Source organism: Haemaphysalis longicornis, unplaced genomic scaffold, assembly GCF_048455015.1.
Source record: "Haemaphysalis longicornis isolate Haplotype H1 unplaced genomic scaffold, Haemaphysalis longicornis Haplotype H1 scaffold_1, whole genome shotgun sequence".
Classification (NCBI taxonomy): Eukaryota; Metazoa; Arthropoda; class Arachnida; order Ixodida; family Ixodidae; genus Haemaphysalis; species Haemaphysalis longicornis.
The window spans coordinates 146,928,236-146,952,251 of record NW_027526203.1 but is presented as its reverse complement, the minus strand read 5'-3'; the positions used below and the strand labels follow the sequence as shown (position 1 = coordinate 146,952,251).

Sequence of the window (24,016 nt, the reverse complement as noted above, 5' to 3'; positions counted from 1 at the left end):
GCTAAGCACTCCTAACTTTCTGGATAAAGGGCTGCTGTATAGGTAGGGTTGTTCGTATTCGGGTTTTATATTTTTTCAAAATCGGGGGGGGGGGGGGGGGGCAAAAACCGGGTGCAATTTTTCGAACTGATATTCTGGAAGAAATCGGGTATTTTTGTGAAACAATTCCAAAGTCGGGGTTTTTTCTGGTTTAATCGATAGATGTACTAAGTTTATTTTAATGCACTCAGTTTATTTTAGAGGGTATCACGAGCTTTTTAACGGTAGCCGGATAAAGGCAATGTCTATTTCAAGCTGGTAATCGGGGGGACTTCCGCGTTCTCTGTCAAATGCTTTCCAAAATTTGGCATTTGCTTGGAAAAGAATAAATAATGAGAGTGAATAGGATTGATAACTTCTACCAAACGAAACATTTTATTCGCGGAAAGGTGGTCAACGATTGTTCACTCATCCTTGTTTACATACAGTATTGCGATCTGCTTGCGCAGCTTGTCAGTCTTCATTCGAGGCCTGTCTGATCACTGGACGTATCTCCACTGGGAGAAGGTTCTCTCGGCAACACAGCCGCTAGCTAGGCACATCAATGTCAGGGTAGCATTTGCCAGTCGTAAGTTGCGGGTGGTAGAGTCATTGCAATACTCAATGAGCTCGGAAGGTGTGTTTGTGCGCTTGCTTCCAGCAAGTACTAGTTGGGAACGGCGGAACATCATACCACAGTTTTGCAGATTGCTCCTTTGAAAAGATCCATTCGTGAAGAAATCGGGTTTAACCAGAATCTCCTCAAACATGTTCGGGATGTAAGAATCAGGTAAAATAGGGTTTTACCCTAAAACGTACAACACTATGCATACGGTAGCTCCAACATCCATAAATTGTGAGGGCTGCTGTTGGACTCGTCCAGTTTGGCGCTTCATTCGTAGTACACATTAGGGAAGTTCGGGTAATTTACAGAGGATTGATACTCAGGGCTTCACTTCCCTTTTCCACGGTAAACGTTTGGCCGAGAAGCTGTGTGGTGCTTCATAGAAATGTCGCCCTTATCCTTCGTCGTTAATGAGTCTATTTACGTGCACTGAAGCACAAATGCGTCTTCCGAAAGGAGAAGTTTCATTTGAAAACTCGAATAATGTGACAAAGTTCTGTTCTCGGGAGGGTGTGCTCTTTTTATCCCAAAGAGTGGTTCCTAAGGTCAAACTTAGATACTTTATATAGCCAGCCTAACGTCCCCATAAGTGTCGGCACGCAGCTTTAGCCTATACTTAAAGTGTGCATTGTCAGAGGGTGGGGGTACAGTGTTAACACAAGCAGCATTAAATTCACCTGCTTGTGGTCGAGACGACCAGACAGAAGGCTGTGTTTCCCCTACTCCTGGCACATGCGCCTCTACAGGCGCACATAGATAGGTCATTGGCGCCGTGTTATTACTCACATTGCCACAATTTGTGACGTATTCAGTGGTGTCGGCGCATCAACTTCGCAGCTGAGCAGAGTTGTATTGAGGAGCAGCTTTCCGGCAACTGAAAGAGAAAACAATGCTTATTTCAGAAATGGGGTGTTACGAAGGAAAGTAACAATTCACGACACTTATATGTCCTGGAGATGTCAACGAATAACGCTTATAGGCACATTAATCAAATGAAAGCTGCTGAAGGTGCGATACCCACGCGACCGAAGAAATTCCAAATATAAACGGCACTTCTGAAACTTTCCGCTTTTTTCTGATCTTCCTCGTTCTCATTTGGACATTGCCAGTATTGAGGCTATGACCGATTTGCTCTATCGGATATCGAAGAGACGTGCCATTACGCAGGCCCGACCTTTCGCTGGAGTGGATAATTAGCGCTTACACTGTAGTCTGCTGCTTTATCGGAGTAAGGAAATAAAAGCTATTCGAACCCAAGACCATCGCGTGATTCACTTTAGCCCATACGTCAGTAAAAAGTCTGTAGTTTCTCAGCTTCCTTGTATTTTAACAATTACAAGTCCGTAAGTTTTTTTGGTTGCTTTCGCTGGCGTTGTAATGTCAAAAGTTCTTGTATCCGTAAAAGAAATACGCTTCGCAAAAATCACGGCAACAAAAATAACAAGCAAACGAACAACGACACAGCGACGTAAACTGCTGCCACCCTCAGCGTACTGACCCCATAAAGTAATAGCGGAGGGTATTGCTACACTCGGCGTAGTTCATAACGTGCATAAAAATAATCTCAACTACTCCTAAATTTAAAATATTTTACCACATTTTTACGTTTAACAATTATCATCATTGTCGTGATGCATTATTTGCGGTGTACTGGTCCCTGTTATTGAAGACGAGCTTCAATCAAGCCAATAGCATGTCTAGGCAATAAGGTGCGCGCTCAGCTAATTGAATTGCATTGAATCGAATGGCATTTTACCAACACGTACACCTTATTGAGGCCGTTGTAGTGTAAACCTTCCCCGAGGCTTTGTAAGGAATAAAATTGGCAATATGTCTTTTTTTAATTTCATCCGTGCTCTGTATACCACTTTAAGGTGCAAGGTTTGCCTCTTCAGTAAGTTTTTGATGAACTAAAATTATAGTATTTATTTTTTAACGGTGAATGTGTTCTTGGTCGAGGGTTTTATAGGACGTAATGAGGTAACGCGGTCGCAGCGACGTGGAGAGAGCATAACCTAGCTAGGAGGAGAGCTACCGCAAAGAACACACGTAGCAAGTTAAAGTAATGCTTGAAAGAGATGTTTATATTAGCAAAGCTATTATAAAGAACTAAGTCTGACGCTAATGTTTATACTTGTCCACATTGTTGAGCAAAATTAAAAAGAAGCATTATTGGGGCAATCCATGAATGCACAAGTGATATTTGCATTGTTGTTTTAATTAAAGCTACATTTGTTCTGAATTTTTGTGATAGCAAATGAGAAACCCCACCTTCAAAATACAAAAAGAGCTCGCGACGCACCTGCGGTGCAGTGTTTCAAGCTCAAAAGCAACAAAAAGTTCCAGTAGATGGTGCTAGGAATGGACACACGGAAAAAATGAATTGGCGCGACCAGAAATCGATCTGCTGAGTTTGAGGATTTCTATGAAGCTTAGCTTTGCGATTAGGGAAAGCCAAGAAGGATCGCTGTTCATATCAGCGTTCGCGACGTTCAGTCAGTGAAGCTGGGCTAATTGTTTATTTCCTACTGATCTTTCCTTGTCTGGTGAGCAAATTTTGTGTTCATTGCGCGGGGGGAACTGTTATAATGAATCTGTTCGCTCTAGTCCTCCCTCGGAACAGGGTATATCAAGGCATTTCAGCCTATTAGCTCGAGCGCAGCGATATTCTTCGTTTATTTTTAAAATAAATATGATGGTCTTTATTGGGCTCGTTAAAGAAGAAAATTTCTGCCTGTCTGTCTGCCTGTCCCTCGATTCAGCCGCCTGGCCAACAGCAAAAACTAATTCTTGAACAAAACGGTCACGTAAGCAAAATACTTCCAAAGTAGGAAATCTGGTGGCACTGCAAAGACTTGCCAACAGTGTTAAGCAAAAAGAAACCTTTTGGCTTATTTGAGGTAAAACTTGAATGCACGAGTGATATTTGCAGTAGTCTCTTAATTAAAAATACACGCCTGCTTGGTTTTTGTGATAGCAAATAAAAGATACCCATTGAAAAAAACGTTTCCAGGCATTACGAGAAGTCTAACAGTAAAGAAAGGGTACACAACATGGGCCGCATGCAGCGAACGCGGTAAAATTCAGGCAACCTACACCGTGTTTATTGTAGGAGTGAGACGGGAGGGGAAGAGCCTGACAAATGAGCGGCAAAAGTAAGAATGTCATTTCGTTGCAGAGGCGGCAGACGACTGTTGCCTTTCAACGACATTTGCACCTAGCTGAGCAGATACTAGACAAATGTTTTCCTATCTGCGCTTTCATCTACACAAAAATATTACTTATTTTGTCGCCTCTGTTCCTTATACGTTTGACATTTCTTAATGCTGGTCCGTCCAATGTCACAAATCCAGATTGGAAGCTGGAAATTGTCTTCTTTCTTCAACGTTCTTAATTATTTATTGGGACGGCGTTAAGGTGGTATGGCATTTCTAAGCCTTGTACGACTGCTCTTAACGCATTTCTTAGAACGGAAGAGAACAAAGTTAGCCGCATAGTAAATCACCATAAGGCAGATTTCTCCGTCTCCATTTCTCCCCCTCTCTCTGCACCTAAGCATATCAAGCGATTTCCACCCACGCACTTTCGTCTGTACTGTTTATTATTTTTGGTTCGGCTCAGTTGTCTTTCTTTCAACGATATTCCTATAGATTGCGCTGCCGCCGATATTCTTACATATCAGAACTTCTATTCCAGAGACGTATTCAAAGGCGAAATATCTGGTTCAAACTAAGACACGCCTCCTCTCGTCGCGTTTTTCTTGTTTCGGCAACTCTGCTTACTGTTACAAGGATTAATAAGCCTTATTCTACCTCGATCAACACATATAATGGCGCTGGGGCAAACAGCATGGCTCAAAACGCACTGGAAAATATACGCCGGCTGAGTAAAGAGCACTGCGAAAGGCTAGCTTTGGTACCGCAATAATGGCCTCGGGTTCTGGTGACAGAGGGAAGGGCGGCTACAGGAAATATTGATGCTCTTGCGCCCACTATGTCTGGTGTGACCTTACTTCCACAATCGAAGCTCAATTCTTAGAACACTAAGCTTCTGAAAAACTTAGGGCGATATTTCTCCGGGAGGCAAAGAATGCAACCCTAAGGTGGGCAGGTGAATTGCGTAATAGCAACGTTATTAGAAAAACTGGGGAACAACAGTACTCCAGAACACGTGTTCCTAAACGTCGGACAGGGTATTGCACAGATACACAACTAAGGAATAGTAAGGATGGAAAAAGGTTGCAAATATAGCGGCACAACTGGTAAAATTATAAAAATTTAAAACAGACATGCCATCGAGGTAACAAAGAACAAGCGAGAAATCTGTAATAGAACAAGTGTGATAGAAAGGCAAAAGAGCACGTCAATTTATATAAGGAGGAGTGGCGTATAATTCACGGTAAAAACGTCGTCCAATGGTACTTTAGGTGGATTCGTTTCGTGAAATGGCTAGTTGAACAAAATGGGTGCTGAAAATGGCAATAAAAGCAGAAAAACAACATTGTCGAAAAAAAAAACAGACATATGTAGTTTAATAAACCGGCGTTCGCTGAAACTACATTCGATAAAAGGGGCATTTGTTGATAAAACGGCGCCCGAAAAACTCCTGGAAGTGGAAGCTAGCGCCGGATGTAACTCATCTTTTGGCCTACCATTTTTTAAGGGAGACGTGACCTTATAGTAATTATTGCAGGGTGCTTCACAAATGCACCCACCCCATACTTAATGCGTAAATAATTCCTCGGGATACAATCAGCGCTGACAACGTGTCGAAGGTAATTTCAATCCCCAATATTTTCCAGCAATTCATCCATCAAGCTTTCGGCCTTCCTCACTACCTGTCTGTCATACGTTACGTCAGATTGCTTCATGTTTCAATGATAGCATCATAGATAGCTTCAATGATAGCATCATAAACATTCCGATATGCAGGTCTTGAAAATAATTTGAAGGTCATCTGCAGACTCACCGAATGCAACTTTGCCGTATGCAAACCTCAAGTATCCGGAACATTCCGCGTTTACTGGCATACCGGGCGTCCCCCAATCGAGCTGCCTCAAAACCAGTTGTAACTACTTGGCACAGATCAACTTTTCATGTCGTACACCCTTCCAATGTAACGTCGCAGTCTTTACATGAAGAAGTATCGTGGGTATTAGGATAGACTGCAAATGTATGCGGCCCGTTGTGCTGCTGAGCACGAAATCTCGGGTTCGATTCCGGGCTGCGGTGGCCGCTTTTCAGATGGAGGCGAAAAGCAAAAATGCCCGTGTTTACGAGATTTCGACGCACGTTAAAGATACCCACGTGGTCAAAATTAATCCGGAGCCCTCCACTACGGTGCGCCTCATCGCTTGCGTTGCGTCGGCGCGTTAAACCCTACAATCAATCAATCAGATGTATGCGGCCTTAAACCTCAGAAGGGAGTGTCCAACGGAACGATTGGCTCACCTTATGAGATATCCAGAGCACTTCAGTGAAAAGGTGTGTACATGATAACCAAATTGACGGAAGATCTTTTTGCAGGGTCTTCAAGAATGCGTGAGCACCTCTTTCCACTTTCTCGTTAACTGGAGGCTGGCCCGATGCATACGCCTCGCTCCCGCTTTAGAATCTCCAACACGCGTCTCTTACAAGCACAGCCCACACAGCTCACAACGTCCTTTGCGTTGTAACCATATTAGTGATAACATATGCCCCTTTTAGCGGCATTGGCTGGCTGTCACTCCTTTTGTTGTGTCAACCAGTAGAGGCATTTCAACATAACGGACAACTGTACGAGTTGGTGCTGATTCATGACTAAAGGAACAGCGCGCACGGACGGAAGACAAAGAAGGAAATAAGAAAAGACAAGCGCTGACTCACAACTAAGTTTTTGTCGAAGGAACACATTGGTTATATATACTATATATACTAAAACCAGACGACGTGCCCGCGGCATACGACCGTTTTTAAGCAGCCATGACGTTGCATTGTTTATGAGCACTACGGATGCCTTAAGAGTACATCAAACGATAAAGACAAACTGATCACTGTGTGCTTGGAGCCAGATCTTTCCTGTTATCTAGGAATGCAATTTATTTGTTCAGCGTAATCTAAGGGTGGGATACGCACCTATCTCCCAGATTCGCAATATTGAATGCCTCGATCACTTCTCGCGTCGTCCTGTCTCTGTGCGGAAAGAGCACTCTGGTTTCGTTAAACTTAGGTTTGCAGCCACCATCCCGGCAATTCATGGAAAGGAACCCGTGCGGGTCATTCTCGAGGCTACTCCTGAATTGAATTGATTGTAGGGTTTAACGCGCCGACGCAACGCAGGCGATGAGGCGCGCCGTAAAGGAGCCCTCCGGAATAACTGAGACCACCTGGGGATCTTTAACGTGCGCCGAAATCTCGTACACACGTTCGTTTTTGCTTTTCGCCTCCATCAGAAAAGCGGCCGCCGCGGCCGGGAATCGAACCCGCGACCTCGTGCTCAGCAGCGCAATGCCTTAGCCACTGAGCCACCGTGCAGGGTTCGAGGCTACTCCTGTATTCCATGCGGGCCACATTCAAACAACGGCCCGTCTGGCCCTACGTGCTGACGGCCGATTCTCCCCCCTTAGAATTGACGTAAACCCACGCTACGAGGCGGGAAGCGATGCGAACGCAAAGCCACACCAGCCAATGCTCGACTGACTTAACCCCCTCCACACGTGCTCTAACGTTGGGTGCTCTTCTGTCGTGCTGTGGCCGTAGATTGATGGCGCAAATTTTTGCCTACCTGCCACAGTTATTGTTCATGCACTCATAACGTCAGATTGGAAGTTGAATAAGAAGGAGAGAAATCAGGACTGTCACCAAAGTATAAATGAAATAAAATCTAGAAATAATTACGTGGTACGTCCACAAGGCTGCGCGGAATAGTCGTATTGATTGCGGATTGTGTATTTGCGAGGAGCAATAAATGTACCCTCAAAGCCCCGAGGCATACCACCGGGAAGTTTATCCAGAGGCGCTTTGCACTATGCTTACCAGACTGCAGTATCCTGTCGATCTCTGGCGCTGAACACTGGTCGGGCACACAGATGCCGATACGAAGTCTGGTTGTGTACAGTCCCCATGATAGATCTGCGGCCTCCTTCACCACCTGGGGGTATAACAAGGATAGAAGAGAGTAAGGGTGGATAGAATAATGTAAAAAATGGAAGTTTAAATAATAGCTGTATTCATACGTCATAGCACAACGTCAGTTTGGGCACTGACCTTGCCGCAATGCTAGGTAACCTTGAAATTTCCAGCACACTAAACGTCACGCCATCTTTATTCCTCGAAATCTGCTTTTTACGGCATTTCAATTGCTTCTAAACTTTCCCCAAGAACGTCATGAAGTTTATAAACATGAAACGGGCGCCTACTATCTGGAGTTAGCTGGAAACCTTAACAAAGAATACAAAATTATTGCTAGACTTCTGATTTGTTTGCCGCGGGCAATTTATTCAACTCTACTTCAGCGTCTAAAGGATAATCAATTATAGTGGGCGTAAGCCACAGCGTAAACTTGCCCTATAACTTTTGCTATTCCGTTCTACCTATGCGTACGGAAGGAAATGATGAATAATGTCCCAATTAAGACTGCACGCATGTACTATATAAAATACGGCCCAGGTAGCCAAAATCTCGTTGGCCTTGTGCGTGACCTGATCAATGCGTAAATTCCACACAAGTGGTTTTCTACACCAGCACAGTATTTTTTTGTATTCTTCGAAAAGAATTCATCTATTTTGTTTCAAATACCAAAAATGCATTCATTAACGATTTGTGAGCCTACTAATACTGGGCTGAGAAAATAGTGCATCCATCCTAAGTCTCGTCTAACGCGGCTCTGCCAACTTGCATAATCACTGACCACCCGTCACAGTTTCATAAAAGGCTCTCGCTCCATATACTCGCGCGCACAGCGTTCGAGAGCGAGAGAGAGAAAACTTGTGAGAGAAATAATGTGAGGGTGATCCTCAGTCCAGGAGCCCATGTGCTGTCCGGGCTGCCGTAGGCCTGGTTGAAAGCAAGAGTTGGTCATTATATCAACAGCTGTACAGCAGCATCTCCCCCTTCTCAGGGGAAGAAGAGGGGTTGCGGGGCCGAAGGTGAGTTTTTTGCGTGGTGAAATAGTATGTGTTTCAGTGTTCCAGGTTCCTGACAGGGTTTAGATTTAGCTGAGTATAGTGGAGTGGAGTAAATGCATACGGATTGGACGGGGCAAAGTGCATCCCTGAGTCTATCTAAGTGGGAGTTCTTGACTTTTAGATAATGATGTGCGAGGACTGGGGAAGTTTCGTCGATTGGTTCGATAGTACTGGGTGATCTCTTGGCAGCTGAGAAAAGGTACAGTAACTGCTCCGGTCTCGTCGGCTCGGTGAGAGAGGTCTCGAGCCTGTTGATGAGCAAAATCATTGCCCGTCAATGCAGAATGGGCGAGAGTCCACACTATGTTCATCCTATGAGCAGGCTGATGTTGCTTCAGCTGTCACAGTAGGGCTGCGACTACCCGTCCCTACAGGAGCCCCTGACAGGTGGCTTCAAAAACAGCGAGTATAATCCTGGATGTTAGTGGATTAGTGCGAGGGCAATTGCTAATTCTTCAGCGTCTCGGAAGAAGATTGTCTGGATTTAGGCGCTGGTGATGAGGTGTTCCTGGAGGTTGCCATTGCTACCACAGTTTGATTATCCCGATAACTGTGGATATTACGCCGGAGCAGCGGCTGCAAAGTGTTTCGTAGGATTTGCTTCGTACTTCCCTACGACCAGGGTAGAGGTCCAGTGAATACTTCTGAGAAGGGGGCGGACTGAGGTAGACTGGCGCCAAGCGTCGTGCACGGGTATCAGGTAGGTTTGGCCAGGGAATCACCATTGGATATGTCGAAGGACCGCAAGGCCTGCCTTGGTTTGGGTTAGATATCAGGCGTTGACTGGAAAGGTGTGCTTCGATGAGTTCCTCAACGGTATGTTAGAGCCCCATGCTGGGTAGTTTTGGAGTAGACGTACTACACTGGAGCACCAGAGCTTGTTTGATTGCTTTACGGATAAGGCGATTAAGCTTGTCAGGGTCGGCTGGAGTTAGCACAATATATGGTGTGACGTAAATGAGGCGGGAGATGACAAATGGCTGAACGAGCTGAAGAGTACCTTCCTCTTTTATGTGTCGGTGCCGGTTGGCGATGCAACGAAGCACATGCATTATCTGATCAGTCGCTTTGTTGGGGTTGTAAAGAGTTTGGTCATTTCCTGTGCTGACTTTGATAGACGGAATCTTGAAGCGCTAGGACACAGGGACAAGCGAGTGGGACAACACAAGGCGTGTTGTGTTGTGTTGTCTAGCGCCTTGTGTTGTCCCACTCGCTTGTCCCTGTGTCCTAGCGCTTCTAGATTCCGTCATGTCATACCAACAGGCCCAAAGCAGCACCCTCGTGGGCTTTGATAGGCCGAGGCACTTCGATGTCTGAGCCGTGTTAATAGTGTGTCCATCGAGCGTAATCGAGTTTTGTCTTGGTCAGATTTAAGGATATGCTTGTTAACTATGATTAACTTAAACTTTTGAGGAGGACAGCAGAGGCAACAGGCGTTTACTCTGCCCGCAGCAAGTTGGAGGATTCCTTCGATGCGCCAGAGATGTCGGTTCACGGCCACAAGGCAATGCCATTCGCATAAAGAGTATGTCGAAGGGTCGGTGCTTACTCTAGGGCAGCGGGAAGGCGAATTAATGCGATACTGAACAGAAGAAACAATACAAATCACTGGGGCGTGCCGCGATGGCCCAGGTGGATTGCTTCATAGGTGACGTCCCCTAGTTTGAGGATGGCTCTACGATGTGTGAGAAAATCGGCAATGTACAGTAGGTTTGTTATCCGCAACCTCTTTGATTGAGCCGACCAACAATCGCCGGGTGGGCCCTATTAACAAAGGCCCCCTTAAGATCCAGGGCGAGGATGGCGCGGGGGTACTGATGGGTGGCTGTTGCAATTGTATACTTCTTTATTTGAAGGAACACGTCCTGGGTGCTGAGCTGTTGCCTAAATTCATACATAGAACCTGGCGTATCTGTCCCCTATCTTCTAAGTGCTGCTGCAGTGTCTTGAGAATAATGCGCTCTTGCACCTTGCCAATATGGACCTGACGGTAGATGTGTTTATGTAGATTGTGATCAACCGGAGATTACTTCTGACCGCCATCCTTAGTTTTTAGTGGTGGAATGCTAACGTAAATGTGTCGAACGTAAAGCAATTCTTCAGATTACAGCAACAATGACTGCTGTTAATTATTCTTAACTTTTTCATTCCAATGTCAAATACTTTACTGATATCTCTTTACTTACGTAGGAGTGTAATAAAAAGAACACGGACATTTGCTCCGTATCTCAGTATTTGCAATGTGCCTGTTATTTCATTGAATATATTATTCGAAAACCCCATCCTACAAGACACGTCCCGATGCTGAACGAACCATTTTGTAGACGATAGCTGGCAGGCAACCTTGCTTCCATCCTAACATCGAGAAGCTTTGAACAAATTATTCCCATCTCATGGCCTAAACAAGGAAATTTAGCGCATGCCGAATCTTCCGCTGTTGAATACAAGCTTGGAACTTGAATAGAAACTTTGCGATGTGACCGTGCACAAGCTCCCGTTTTGTGTAGCTGCTGGATCTGGTAGAAGCGTATTATGCACAAATCAAATGTTAATTTCATGCTAACTTTGTTCCTCTTCACGAACATGGTCATTGATGCATAGAACATGCTAGGAGTCCCAGGATTGATCCTCGTGACTAACTATGCTTTGTTGGCCTATTGTAATTTTCACGTTTTCTCCATTCAACTATGCGGCCTTCATTGGAAGGCCGCATACATGAAACCCCAGCACACGAAACCCCAGCGTTTTGCTTAGCAGTAAGTACCCATGGGACCTTACTTCAATTGCCTCCGATAATGGTTTTTTCTTAATTTTAAAATACGTAAGCCAAGCATTTTTTTGTTGAGTACCCCGACGCAAATACTGTAGTGCATTGAATCGGCAAAAAAGTGCGTAATTGACGAAGTTCAAGTAGCGTATATCTTGGTGGTTGTCAGAAAAAAAAAACAAAAAAAAAGATCGCAAGTGAAAATAAAACAGGTCAGCTTTGATATTGATAACCAAATCTCAAAATTTCGCCATTGATAGCCAAATCTGCCAATCATCGTCTGTCGCAGTAAACTGAGGTGGTATAACCACACCACCTCAGTTTACTGCGACGGACGATGGACTGCGACGGACGAGAAACCATCCATCATAGAATCGAAAAGTATCATCCCCTACGAATTTTTTAATAGATTACATCAATACGACGTAAGACATTCTGCTTCAATCGAAAATTTATGATGTCACCGACTCCGTTCTGTTTAATAATGATTTCATTAGTAAAAAATTGGATGACAAGAAAACAACTCGGAGGGGGTTGCTATGATGACCACGAACCCACGCATTGCGATTAAATCTCGGGTGCCTTGCGAATTCCGGCAGACATACCAGATCTAATCGGGAGGCGTGGGTTCAGTCCCCACTCGGCACGCGTATTTTTCGTCAGTTTCTTTCGTACATAAATACAGATGTTAACTGCAATAACCATAGTAAAAAATCCCTAGTTATTGACCTATTCGCCTTTAGACTGGCGGCCTTCCTATCCGATTATATTATTTACTGATTTAGTATTTGCCGACGGTTTTTAGACATTAAAGATAACGATTCAACTTTGATGTCATGAACTTTCTGCGAAATTTACCTCCACGCTGAAAAGACTTTTCATTAGTATTGGTGTTACAAAAGATTATATACCGTGTAGTTGTCCAAGGTGCTGGTGTCCAATAGCGGCTCGGTGTTCCGGATCACCGAGGGTTTGGGCGGGAGGGGAGGGTCGAGGGTAAAGCTGCAGTACTGACCCCGGAAAAGCCTCTCAGCAGACGGCCGGCCACCCTTGTGCACGGACACCCGCAGGCACAAGTCGTAGTCTCCCAACTCGGCAAGGCTGCCGTCGGAGAAGCCGCTGGGGATTTTGCCAGAAGCATCCACCACTGCAGCCAGAAGGCAGAAATTGTAAAATGCAGTGTGAGGAGACCTTTCGTGTACTCTGACATTTTTATCGCCAGCGCCTTTGTACAACAAATACAACGGTTACCGAACCAACTTACCGGTTTCTGAATCCATGGAATATGTTGACAATAATTTAAAAACACAAATTTCCAATTTCAACTTAAACCCGAATACAAAAGCCAAGAACTGAAACTAAGCTTATTTCAAGTATCAGCTTATACCCCAATCAACAAGTAGCTGCCAAAACTGCAGAAGGTGCAAACAAACACCCTCTCTTGGTAATCTCGCAACAACACCGAAATATATATGACCGGCAGAAGCGCTTCACACTAATTTCAATTTTTATCCACATGTCCAGCTTCTATCATATTTGTTGATATTTCCCATATTATTTTTAAAACAATCTGCAAATATTCGAACCGATTAGCCACTGTCGTTGAAGTACGAAAACCAGGTAAGAATTTCAATTATAGGACCCCAAATACATAACCTCTAATCAAGCGGATGTGTCGGTATCAGCAAACGTTTGAGAATGTCCATATTAGTTTTCGAGTCACAAATTGTATAAGCCATTAGCTTGGTTGAGTTATCGCTAATGTTATTAAAACGCGTTAACACTTGCGGGCAGTTAAGCACAAAGAGAGCCCAATTACAGCTCTCCGGTATAAGGAAGTCGTGCGTTCTCGCCTCAGAATGTAATGCCCGAATGCGTCCATCGCCCACCTTCTGCAGCCAAGCTGTTAGCCCCGTTGGTCGGTGTTATTCGTGGGTGCAGAAAGGAGACAGAAGTAGAAAGGAGGTGGAAGCGAAGAGAATAACCGCGACGCTACCCTTCACGTGCTCCCCGAGAGACAACACCACGCAAGCATCGGAAGCACGAAACCCCGCTTCTTTCCGATACATTTTGGTTGCGTGTGCCCCGAGAAGACGGCTCACCTTCCGAAACTCAATGCCTTAGAAGAGCGGCGATAGAGAACGAGTCGCGCCGCGGCTACTATTCATGAACATTGGCCTTCCCGCACACGGCGGTTGGCATTTTGGAATACGGACTAAAGACACAGCAAGGTCCTTGTCATCTCTGTTCGGACAAAATTGAACCCTTCCTACGTGTGTTTCCTTATGTCAGTTGATTTAATCGTGTGTTCGTTTTGGTACTCCGAACATCTTCGCTGGCAACCGACTTACGTCGCCCAAGGTGGCTCCTGAATTTTTCCTTAAGTCTGTTATACGGGAAACAAATAGTCATGTTTAAAAACGGATATAATGTCCCCTCAATATGAGTACTTCTTAGGCGACGGAATCAATTTACGCTTCCATTTCTTCGAGCTCTAATCGGGGGGACGTTTTCGGAATTGCACAAGCTTATTTATTGAAATAAATACGCTCGAGAGCTTTAAAATATCTGATTCCCCGGGAGTAGCAATGTGCGCTGTTTTGCTCTTTAGATGCCTACTGCGCTGCGCAGATTACTGCGCGCGCAAACCCTGCTTGAAGCTCGCAATGCCAGCCCACCTGCCGCCCTCGATATCTCTGCATCGCCTCCAGCGCGACAGATTAGCCTTCATAAGTCCATAGTATAAGCAAGCGCGGTGAATTCGCTTGCAGGCGATGTTCGGGCGGGCCCGGTTAGCCTTGTTTACAAACAACCTCGCGGGAGTACGCGTATGACATGAAACGATTTCAAACCAAGTAAAGGCAGCGGTTGTATCTGTCTTGAGGTGCTGATGCTATGGGGACGTGATTCAAGACACTACATACAAAATCAACAAGCTTTCCCAAAACGAGCTTCCTGTTTCGCTCTTGGTAAGTAGAACTACTGCCCACCGAATGTTATCGTCCGCGCGAATCAGGCCCAAAGCACACACTGCCACTGCAGCAGCCTCCTTCGATAATTTCTGCATCGCCCTCAGCTAGGCAGATCAGCCTTGATGGGCATATACTATGAGCTCATTGATCTTGCTTGTGGGCGGCGTGGGGACGGCACCGGTTAGCCTTGTTTACCAACGACCTCGCGGTAGTACGCATGAAGACTCAGGCGCTTTCAAGGTAAGCAACTGCATTGGGTTGATCTCTCGTGCGGTGCCAACACAATGAGGGTGAAGGGAGCACTTTATTAATGACATTCTTTATTCTTATGAATACTACTGACGGGGGAGGTCGGAGTAAAAGCGAAGTAGCTTGACGGAGCTCCCATCACCCTTACAGCTGGCATCGATAGCACGTTGCAATGGAGGGCAGATTTTGACATTCTACTGCGCTATTCGCGGTGAAAACAAAATTGGCATTCCACTACGCTCTGCGTAGTGAACAGAAAAGCCACAAACAAGCAAACGAAAAATCCACACAGAAACAAATCATGACTACTTATAGACAAATTCATAAAACAAATCAACTTTTTTGGTTAGAGAATCAAATATATGTGTCAGCCCAGATCGCAATAATAACAACAAACCGTACATTCTGATGTAGAAATTAGTTGTCGGCAAGAAAAATGCGTAAAAAGTAAAGGGTACACTTGACAATAAGGTCTTGGAGGAAAGTAGCGAGGGAGGGAGATGATGTGATCCAGAGCACTGAATACGAAAATGACAACTTTCGCGCTCAAACGCACTCAATACACGCGCTCAATACGCGCTCAATACACGACGCCAAGAAATGGATTCGCTAGTCAGCCACCTTTTGTACTGCTGTGGGAAAGGTTTTCCGCTTTCATGGCAACAATACCATCCGCATAACTGTAAGCCGACCGGTGATCTATCCATTTCAGTCAATTGCTGATTCAGGGGTTTCAGACTACATTTCGGCCGACCCGCTCCCCTTCTAATATTAGTCCCCAAACCGTGATGTCAAAAATTACCCTCGTTTCTAGCTTGTAGAATTTATTTCCAGCTACACCAGTTTGCTTATTCCGTTACTAAGCTCTCCTAACTGGAGCTGAACCGCCGCAAGATTGCCTCCACTGGCCGCAGCAAACGTCCTTGGGAGAGGCACGCATCCGCCCGGACCAACAATCGGTCAACCACGGTGTTTTGTGACGCCCCACTGCCTCCTTTCGCGGCACCTAGCGGGCCTCTTCGTGTCATGGCCCTTTGTAGACTTTTTCACGAAAGGGATTTCGGGCCTTGATCGCCTTTATAGGGCGCTAAAACATCGTCTTTCGTTTGGAATCGGGGCGCCGCCACGCCTTACCAAAGGGCAACCTGCGGACGGAGTGCTGCCCAGTTTCGCATCCACCCCGGTGCATTTATTTGCTCGCTCTTATTTTGCCCTTCATTTTTCTTCTTATTAAGTTTTCGTCCTTCCCGCTTAATAGCATACTATGACGCGGCCCGAGCGCCCGGCTAAGGCCTCAAATCTTTCCGCTGCCCCCAATGGCGCTTAAGCAATAATGGAAGGCTGCGTTGGTGACCAGAAAAGGTGTTCTGGCGATACACAAAGCGCACGCGACATTGAAACAGAGCACGACGCAGGAACGTCAAGGCGGCCCAAGCTTGGCGCGGGCGTTGATGCTCTATAGCGACCAATTTCCCTCACGCTCCCCCGTCAACTGGTTCTTGCTCGGACCCATTTCTGCGAACGAAATCCTTGAATATCAGCAGTCATTTTGATTTTTACTGAACAAAGGGCGGTATCGTTCCAACTGCAGGCCACTTGCTCCCCTTTCCAACCTTCACATGTTTCTTTTAGTTTCAAGGACACTTTTTACTTGTACGCACTGAATCATTGAGAACACACATTGACTTTCTGTTGGGACTGAATGCTGGTCATTTCGAAGGGACATGTGGATGTGTTAAAGTCAATTATACATACGACATACATATACATACGACGACAATTATACATACATTCCCCCTCTGCCTATATAATTTTTTCCGCCGTGTAGGATTTTTAGTTGCGGGCTGCAGCGGGAAAGGTAGCATTATCACATTTTCGAGAAAATTGATCATCACTCTCTCATTTTCCCTACTGACGCGGCCGCGATTGGCTAGGAAGGTAATGGGCCAATTTTTGAACAAACTCTGCAGAGTCCGTTGTAAAAAAGCGCAAGTTGTCTTGTCCTGTCTCTCCCTGGCAAGCTTCATTGGCAAGCTTCATTGCTTTAAAATGGGTAGTGATGAAGCAGCAGCCACGCACCTGTCCCCCGCGTACTCTGAATCTTCCACCCCCCTCTCCCCCCCCCCAAAAGAAACAAAACAAAAAAACAGAATTAACTACTCGTAGCGCCCTGCGTTTCGATGCCAGCTCGGGGTGAAGTGATCGTAATAAAAAGTGTGAATGTAGGTTAGGTGCGCAAATGCATATCACCGAATCACCAGCCACCCGCCGGATGCCGCCAGATTAGAATATGCTTTGGGTGTCGATGGCATTGCGAGTTCACGGCGCCAAAGATCGTCGATCGTACAAGATGTGCCAGAGAAAAGCCTTTCTTTTGTCCGCTTTTATCTTTCTCGACAATTACTTTGACTGAAGCTAAATAAAATTAATAAAGCTGTCATTTTGGTCTCAACTTCATATATTTTGAGAGGCTGCGATTTCAAGGAGCCGCATCCATCTGGAAAGCTAGTGTTGGAGTGAGGCTACAATCAAGGAGGGCGCGTTCACTTTTCACGCACCTTTCACGGCAATTTTTGAGTTGCCCGTATGACGTAGACGTGTAACACGTGCCGGCTTAAATATTCCTGTACGTACAATTAAAACATGACGCAGGTTTGTTATGGCGTTAAAATAGTGCTGCACAAACCCTTAAAGGGGACATGCGGACAAAATACTGTTTTATTCGAAAGATTTCACGTTTTATAGTGCCCCTAGCGCTTCTCCGGCAGCAAATTATGCCCTATTTACTGAGCGATTAATCAATTTTGGTTAAAATTTTGATTCTTCTTCCAAACCTGATGTTTTCGGGACGCCAGCAGTGAATTCATAAGTTCGGGTAGTCAAACTAACTTACACTGGGTCTATCGGCTCTGCAGCCTTGCTAGCTGACCGTCATACCAGATTGCGCTTCCATACTCATCGATGGACCGTTGTCCACCGTTGCTTTGTTTTTGACCGTATTTGCGCCTAGCTTGTTTATGTTACTGTAGAAAGTAATCGTTTCGTGAAACATGGGATATCCTCGATGAACAAGGTCACGTATGGCAACGTCGCTTACGCCGACCGGCCAGTGTCGTGTAAGACAACTCCAAAGCGGCGGACTGCTGTGCAGCTAAAACGAGCATAGTGCGGCAGTACCAACAGCAGTGCGCATCGGTACTTCTCTGCGTACGTGTATTTCCATAACGTTCAATGTTTACCGCACCATTCGTACTGCTGCAAAATGAATGTGCACCATAGTTAAGCGCAAATCGCTCGCTCGGGAAGCTTATAAGCCGTGCCTAATTTGCATTTGCTTTTGCCGGCCTCAGCCAATCGCGCAGCTGTGCGCAATGAAATCATAGGTTCTGTTGCGGGAAATGAGCTAGTGCGTCGCAGGGCCAGTCCCATTTTTCCTAATTATATAGCTAATTTGAGTGAAGTGTGTGTTAAAAGTGGTGTAAGTATGGATCTAACGAGGCAATCTTTCGAATGAATCAAACTTGTGTTTTGTCTGCATGGCGCCTTTATGCAATCTTTTGCGTTCCAGTGCAAGGTGTCCACAAAGTGGCAGTGTGATCAACATGGGTAATACTGACAGATAAAGCAGCACAGGGAGTTTTTTTAGCTTTATATGAAACTTGAAACAGTGAAGGGGCTCTGGGCGGTGTTAATTTAGTTTGTGGCAAGCACTGTGCGCGGTATCAAGATGCGCGTCACTTTGCAACCGCCTTTTTCACCAGTGAGCTAAGCACCTGGCAGATTTCGCCTTTTGGTGGTGCGAAAGCTCCCTAACTGAATTTTACGCTACGAGAGTACTCTTCAAGATGCGAAGTTTTTTATTGATTGATTGATTGATTGCTTGATTGATTGATTGATTGATTGATTGATTGATTGATTGGTTGATTGGTTGATTGATTGATTGATTGATTGATTGATTGATTGATTGATTGATTGATTGATTGATTGATTGATTGATTGATTGATTGATTGATTGATTGATTGATTGATTGATTGATTGATTGATTGATTGATTGATTGATTGATTGATTGATTGATTGATTGATTGTAGGGTTTAACGCGTCGACGCAGCGCAGGCGATGAGGCGCGCCGTAGTGGAGGGCTCCGGATTAATTTTGACCACCTGGGGATCTTTAACGTGCGCCGAAATCTATCACACACGGGCGTTTTTGCTTTTCGCCTCCATCAGAAAAGCGGCCGCCGCGACCGGGAATCGAACCCGCGACCTCGTGCTCAGCAGCACAACGCCTTAGCCACTGAGCCACCGCGGCGGGTGCGCAGTTTTTTGGAGAAGACTCTTTTGCATTAAGCAAGACATTTTTATACTGGGAGTGAGGTTTGCATTCCAGTCGCTGACAGCCTCAGTATTATTTTGCATGAAACCAATAAATCGCTGAAATCAGTCACGTTCAGGCTGAAGCTTTTTGTTTACATTAAATCTGCTCTGGTGTTCACTGCGCAAAAAAAATTCCGGACTCTAAAAACTAATTCCTGCTTTACTACATCAAACTGCTTTGTAGTCGAAAAAACAGTAGTTGTAATAGTTGAATCTAGCCATAGCCACTGCGACCAAGGCGACAAATCTTAAGAACACATTATACCTGTACGGAAGGCTGGGGGGGAAGAGAAACTAACCACGTGATTGGCCAACAAGCCACCGTATGGTCTGACTATTCTTAATTGACTGTATTACCATCTTGCACGGGCTTAGGGTGTGTACGTGCACAATTCCGAAAGCTAGGATAAAATCTGCTTTAAACAAGCTTAGTACTGCCGAAAGATTTTAAGCGGGAAGTCAATTAGCCCACGCCAGTCTCACAGGCGAACAGGAAACTACTGAAGCATTCGGGGATTATTGAGGTCGCGTGCTTTTTATTTTCAAGTTTTAGCTGTTCATTCCTGAAACCCCGCGAATCCTTGTAATCAATCTTATCAAAGCAATGTAAAAACTGCACCTATAACAAGCAGAGATCTTGCAAGTGACAATGCGGGAGGGAATTTTCGATCTGCCTAGAAGTTGCGCCACCGCAGGTCGCACTAAGTGTGCACATTCACATACTCGAAACGCTGCTTGAAGTCACAGGAAAAGGCAAAGAACTACTTCTAATCTTCTCGTATCATTTCCTTACACGCGTTCAAGTGGGAAACCTGGGTAGTTCGATAGGAACAGACAGTAAAACAAAGCAATAACATTTGAATTGCGTTTATTTTCTGGCAGTGTTGATTTACCGTATATAACGTTTTTTTCTTGACTTTGTACCTCTGTAGCCGAGGGAGACCGTGCAATAACTGGCCTATGCAGCTCAGCGCTAACAAAGGTAAAATAATAGGAAATGTTGTTGTTGTTTGTGGTGTATTTTTTACCTGGGCAGAGAGCTCACCTGCATACAACCCAGTGCGGGAGAAAGGTATTAGAGGGGAAGTGAAAGGATAAAGAGAGTGTTAAAGAGATAAAGAACGAGAGAAGACAGGATAAAATATGGGGCGAAGTCATTCCGGGCATATTACTCACAAACGCTGCAGTCCCATCACTCCCACACATCAGTCCCACACATTGCTCATTAACAGGGTCATCTCCCAGGTACAGAATAAGATGGAAATCTTTTTTCGGGGCGAAGCCTCTTAGGTGTTCGGGCTCTAGGCATCTCCTGTCGTCGCTTTGTCATGTAGTCACGGTACTAAAACACCGCCACAACGCCTTGTTTTCCAACCCCTCGCGCTAGAACTTTTCATCTCCGTGGACAAAAACGTGTACTAAAAGAACACACCGGGACACACGCTTTCCAATGCCTCGCACTAGAACGTTTCTTGCTTCAAACACACGAGACTTTTACAGCAAAGCTGTGTACGTCTAACCTGCAATGGTTTCACTCCCCAGGTTTCACGTTAGTGAAGATGGCCCGGGATTTTTTTAGCCAGATGAAGAGACAAATACACTAACCAAATGTTTTTTTGCATAAATCATGTAACCTTTCTGACATATTTTCGCATGAAATTAACAATATGTAGCTATCTTCAGTCTCTACAAATAGACACCTTGGCGTTCACATTACCAATAGTCTGCAATGGCTGGCGCATGTCAACTACGCCAATAATAATGCTAATCACATGATTGGCTTCTGACGCCGTAATTTTGGTATTGCTCCCGTGTCTACTACTGTATAAAACTTTAGTTAGATCGAAATTAGGACATGTGTCATTGATTTAGGACTCTCATACGCTGCTGCTGTTGTCGTCATCATTGGAAGCTATTCAGAACCGCGCTGCTCGATTTAATGTCACAAACTAGCTACTCACAAACCACAGGTGTTTTTTTAATTGGAAATTACTTTTGCTGTCAGCGACCCTTGTTTGAAGAAAAAAATGTCGCGTCTGTGCCTTTTTCAGAATATTTACTTCACTAACACGATCCTAGAACATGACCTTATTACTGCTGCTGCCCACAAATCAGCTTGCATTGACCAGGGCTTCAAGGTTGGAGTTACTAACTGTGGCGCGGACACCTGGCTTTACTCGTTCAGGAGTAAGTCATACGACCACTGAAACCATCTTACCGCCTCTATCGCCAGCATTCATGACTTAACATCGCTTAACTGACCATTACTACTTCCTTTGTGTAATGTCGTCACTCACTCCATTCTGCAATGCATGTGGGCTTGAAGTATTTCAATAAACAAATGAATAAAAAAATAAAGCAGTTCCACTCAGCGTGAAAGCTGTCGGAAGTGCAGAGCAGAGATTCGCCATATATGGGCTGTGGCGCCGTTCTCCGCTTTTTGCTACCAGCCCTCACGCTCATCCCCTCTCTGTCTCACTCCTCGCTTGATGAATTGAACATAGGTTTGTTCAGTGCAATTTAATTTTCCCGCCTTCACACTGCGCCAGCGCCTTTTCCTGCGACAGCTCGCATTTTTTTATGTTTTGTTTCTTGTTCTGCCTGGAAAAGCAGAAGCGGAGTTCTGTTCTTATTGTACTTGCTTTAATCAGTGCCGAAAGTTGGGCAAGGTGGTACTGGGATAACTGGGACATGTTTTCTATCGTAAAAAAGACGGGAACTAACAGAAGAATGGAATGTCTAGCGTTTGTGCCGTCCGTATTCTTCTCCAGTTCCTGTGTTTTTCATGCTAGAAAACATGTCCCAGTTTTCTGCTTGCTTTCATCTCGCACGTGCTGGAGCCTTTCTGCGCCTTTGTCGACGCGTTGATTTTTCAGGGGCCAACGCCCTCAGGGGCTCGGACTGTCGGCGCCTCCTGTCGTCGTCCTCGTTTCATGTAGTCATGGTACTAAAACACTGAGACACTCGTTTTCCAACGCCTGGCGCTAGAACGCTTCTTGCTTCAAAGACAGGAGACTTTTACAACAAAACTCCATACCTCTACCCCAATGGTTTCATCTCCATGGGCAAAAACGCCAAGGCCCCATGAATACACCTATACACTGCATGCTTCGCCCCTCTCCAGGTTTCACGTTAGTGGAGATGACCCGAAATTTGTTTTTTTTCCTCCGCAGCCACTTTTTCTCGTTCACTATCGTAAAAACCAATCCACCGAGCATTCCTAACTAAATTAAGCCGGGGACTCTCGGTTAAGTGCATATATTTTGTGTCAAATGTACCTGCAGTTGTCTCAAGTGTACTTCAAATGACTGCGGTGGCTAGATAATGTGACCGCGGACGCCCTGCTTTCCTGGGCCACTCAGATCAGGGGGACATTCAGATTAGGGCTAGTACCCTGACATTGCCACCAGACCTAAATAATCCTAGGGTAATCAGAACCCTAGGGTGATGAGAAGCCAGGGTGACGCGCCCTGTATTTTGAAGGCTACCCGTAACGTGACCGGCTAGTAACGAGCGCTCTACGCATCACGCAGTGCCCGCGAGTCGTAGCGATTATTTGCCTCTTCGTCTCTCTGAATAAACGAAATACAAATGTACCCACGAGAGTGCGTGCTTAAACGGTTCGCTGCGTGGCCGCGTGCTCCTTGGATTCGCGACCGCGATGTAGCGCACTCTTACTCACGGGCTTCGCAATCCCATGCTGCTCCTAGCCCAAGTCTTCGCGCTCGGCTTGCATGGCTGCCATTAGCGGCCATGAAACGGGAACGATTATTAGGAGATCCGGGCATGCGCAGTGAATTTGACGTCCCGCTCAGCTCTGTCCCGTTCCGCCGCCTAGCCTGTCCCGTTCTGCCGCCTAGTTTACAAATTGAATTCCCGCCACGCAAGCTCCAAGATTTTCCCCCGCAATAGCCCGGTGGGATGTCTTGCGAAAGGACCTTCCCTTGACCCAGTCCGGGTACGAGCTAGTCGGTGCTCCATAATCAACCTCCTTTAAGCGCAAAAAATGTTTTTGCTAGACGCTGTTTCGCGTTTCGAGAATGGCTTGGGCACAAAGTGTTAGCCTATTCAGATGCGGAGAACATTGCGAAAGTAGGCAGTGACGTCTTTGCTCTGCTCAGCCGGAACGTTGGCCGATTAGGCAGTGACGACACAGACCTAAGGGCGCATGTGCGTGGATGTTGCTTCGGCCAATTAGTATGACCTCCCCCCTTCTGCTGCTGACGACATCCTGCAACACGTTCGAACCAACATCCCTGACAGTGGCCTGATGTATACTACTGTCAACTGTTGGACTACGATGAGCAGGGCCGCGTTTCGCGATCATCAAAGAACTGCATCATTCGACCGCCTTTGGCAGCAGTAGTGACGTAGTACAATTTAGACAGCGTGCACGTACCATCTCCGTGAAGCAGAACATATTTTATACTGGGTATGAACTGAAACGCAACAAGAAACCTTCGATTCCGAACCACTGCCTCGTCGACGCAATATTTTAAAATTTGGTTAGTTGGCATATTCTACTGCACAGTGTATGTATTTTTGCGAGGTATGCAGGTATCATTTTTGATTACTATCATCTGTCACTAAGTGTACATGGTCAAGGAACTGGGGTGTTCACGTTTGTATTTTCGGGTGCACGTTACACTTTACTGTCGGTGTACATGCATAAGCTAGGCAATGACATACCGTAATTTAACATTTTCCGGCAGCGCAATTAATTTCCACCTCGTATTCAAAATCGAATTTGAAACGATATGTAAGACAATGACGCACATACGTCTAAAATTTTCTTCTGCCTTTTGAGCGCAGAACCATGAGTGCTGCGCCTGGTTCAACACATTCT

The 24,016-nt window shown here is 45.5% G+C and overlaps 1 protein-coding gene across 1 annotated transcript in view; it reads right to left on the bottom strand.

Moving 5' to 3' along the window:
- Positions 1–24,016, bottom strand: part of LOC144137801 (nose resistant to fluoxetine protein 6-like) — a 113,844-nt gene that overhangs the window by 51,726 nt on the left and 38,102 nt on the right. The window contains exons 2-4 of the mRNA XM_077669793.1: positions 12,486–12,721; positions 7,657–7,771; positions 1,430–1,517 (exon numbers count right to left, since the gene is read on the bottom strand). Of these exons, the coding sequence (XP_077525919.1) occupies positions 1,430–1,517; positions 7,657–7,771; positions 12,486–12,721 (439 nt within the window). The remainder of the gene's footprint in view (positions 1–1,429; positions 1,518–7,656; positions 7,772–12,485; positions 12,722–24,016) is intronic.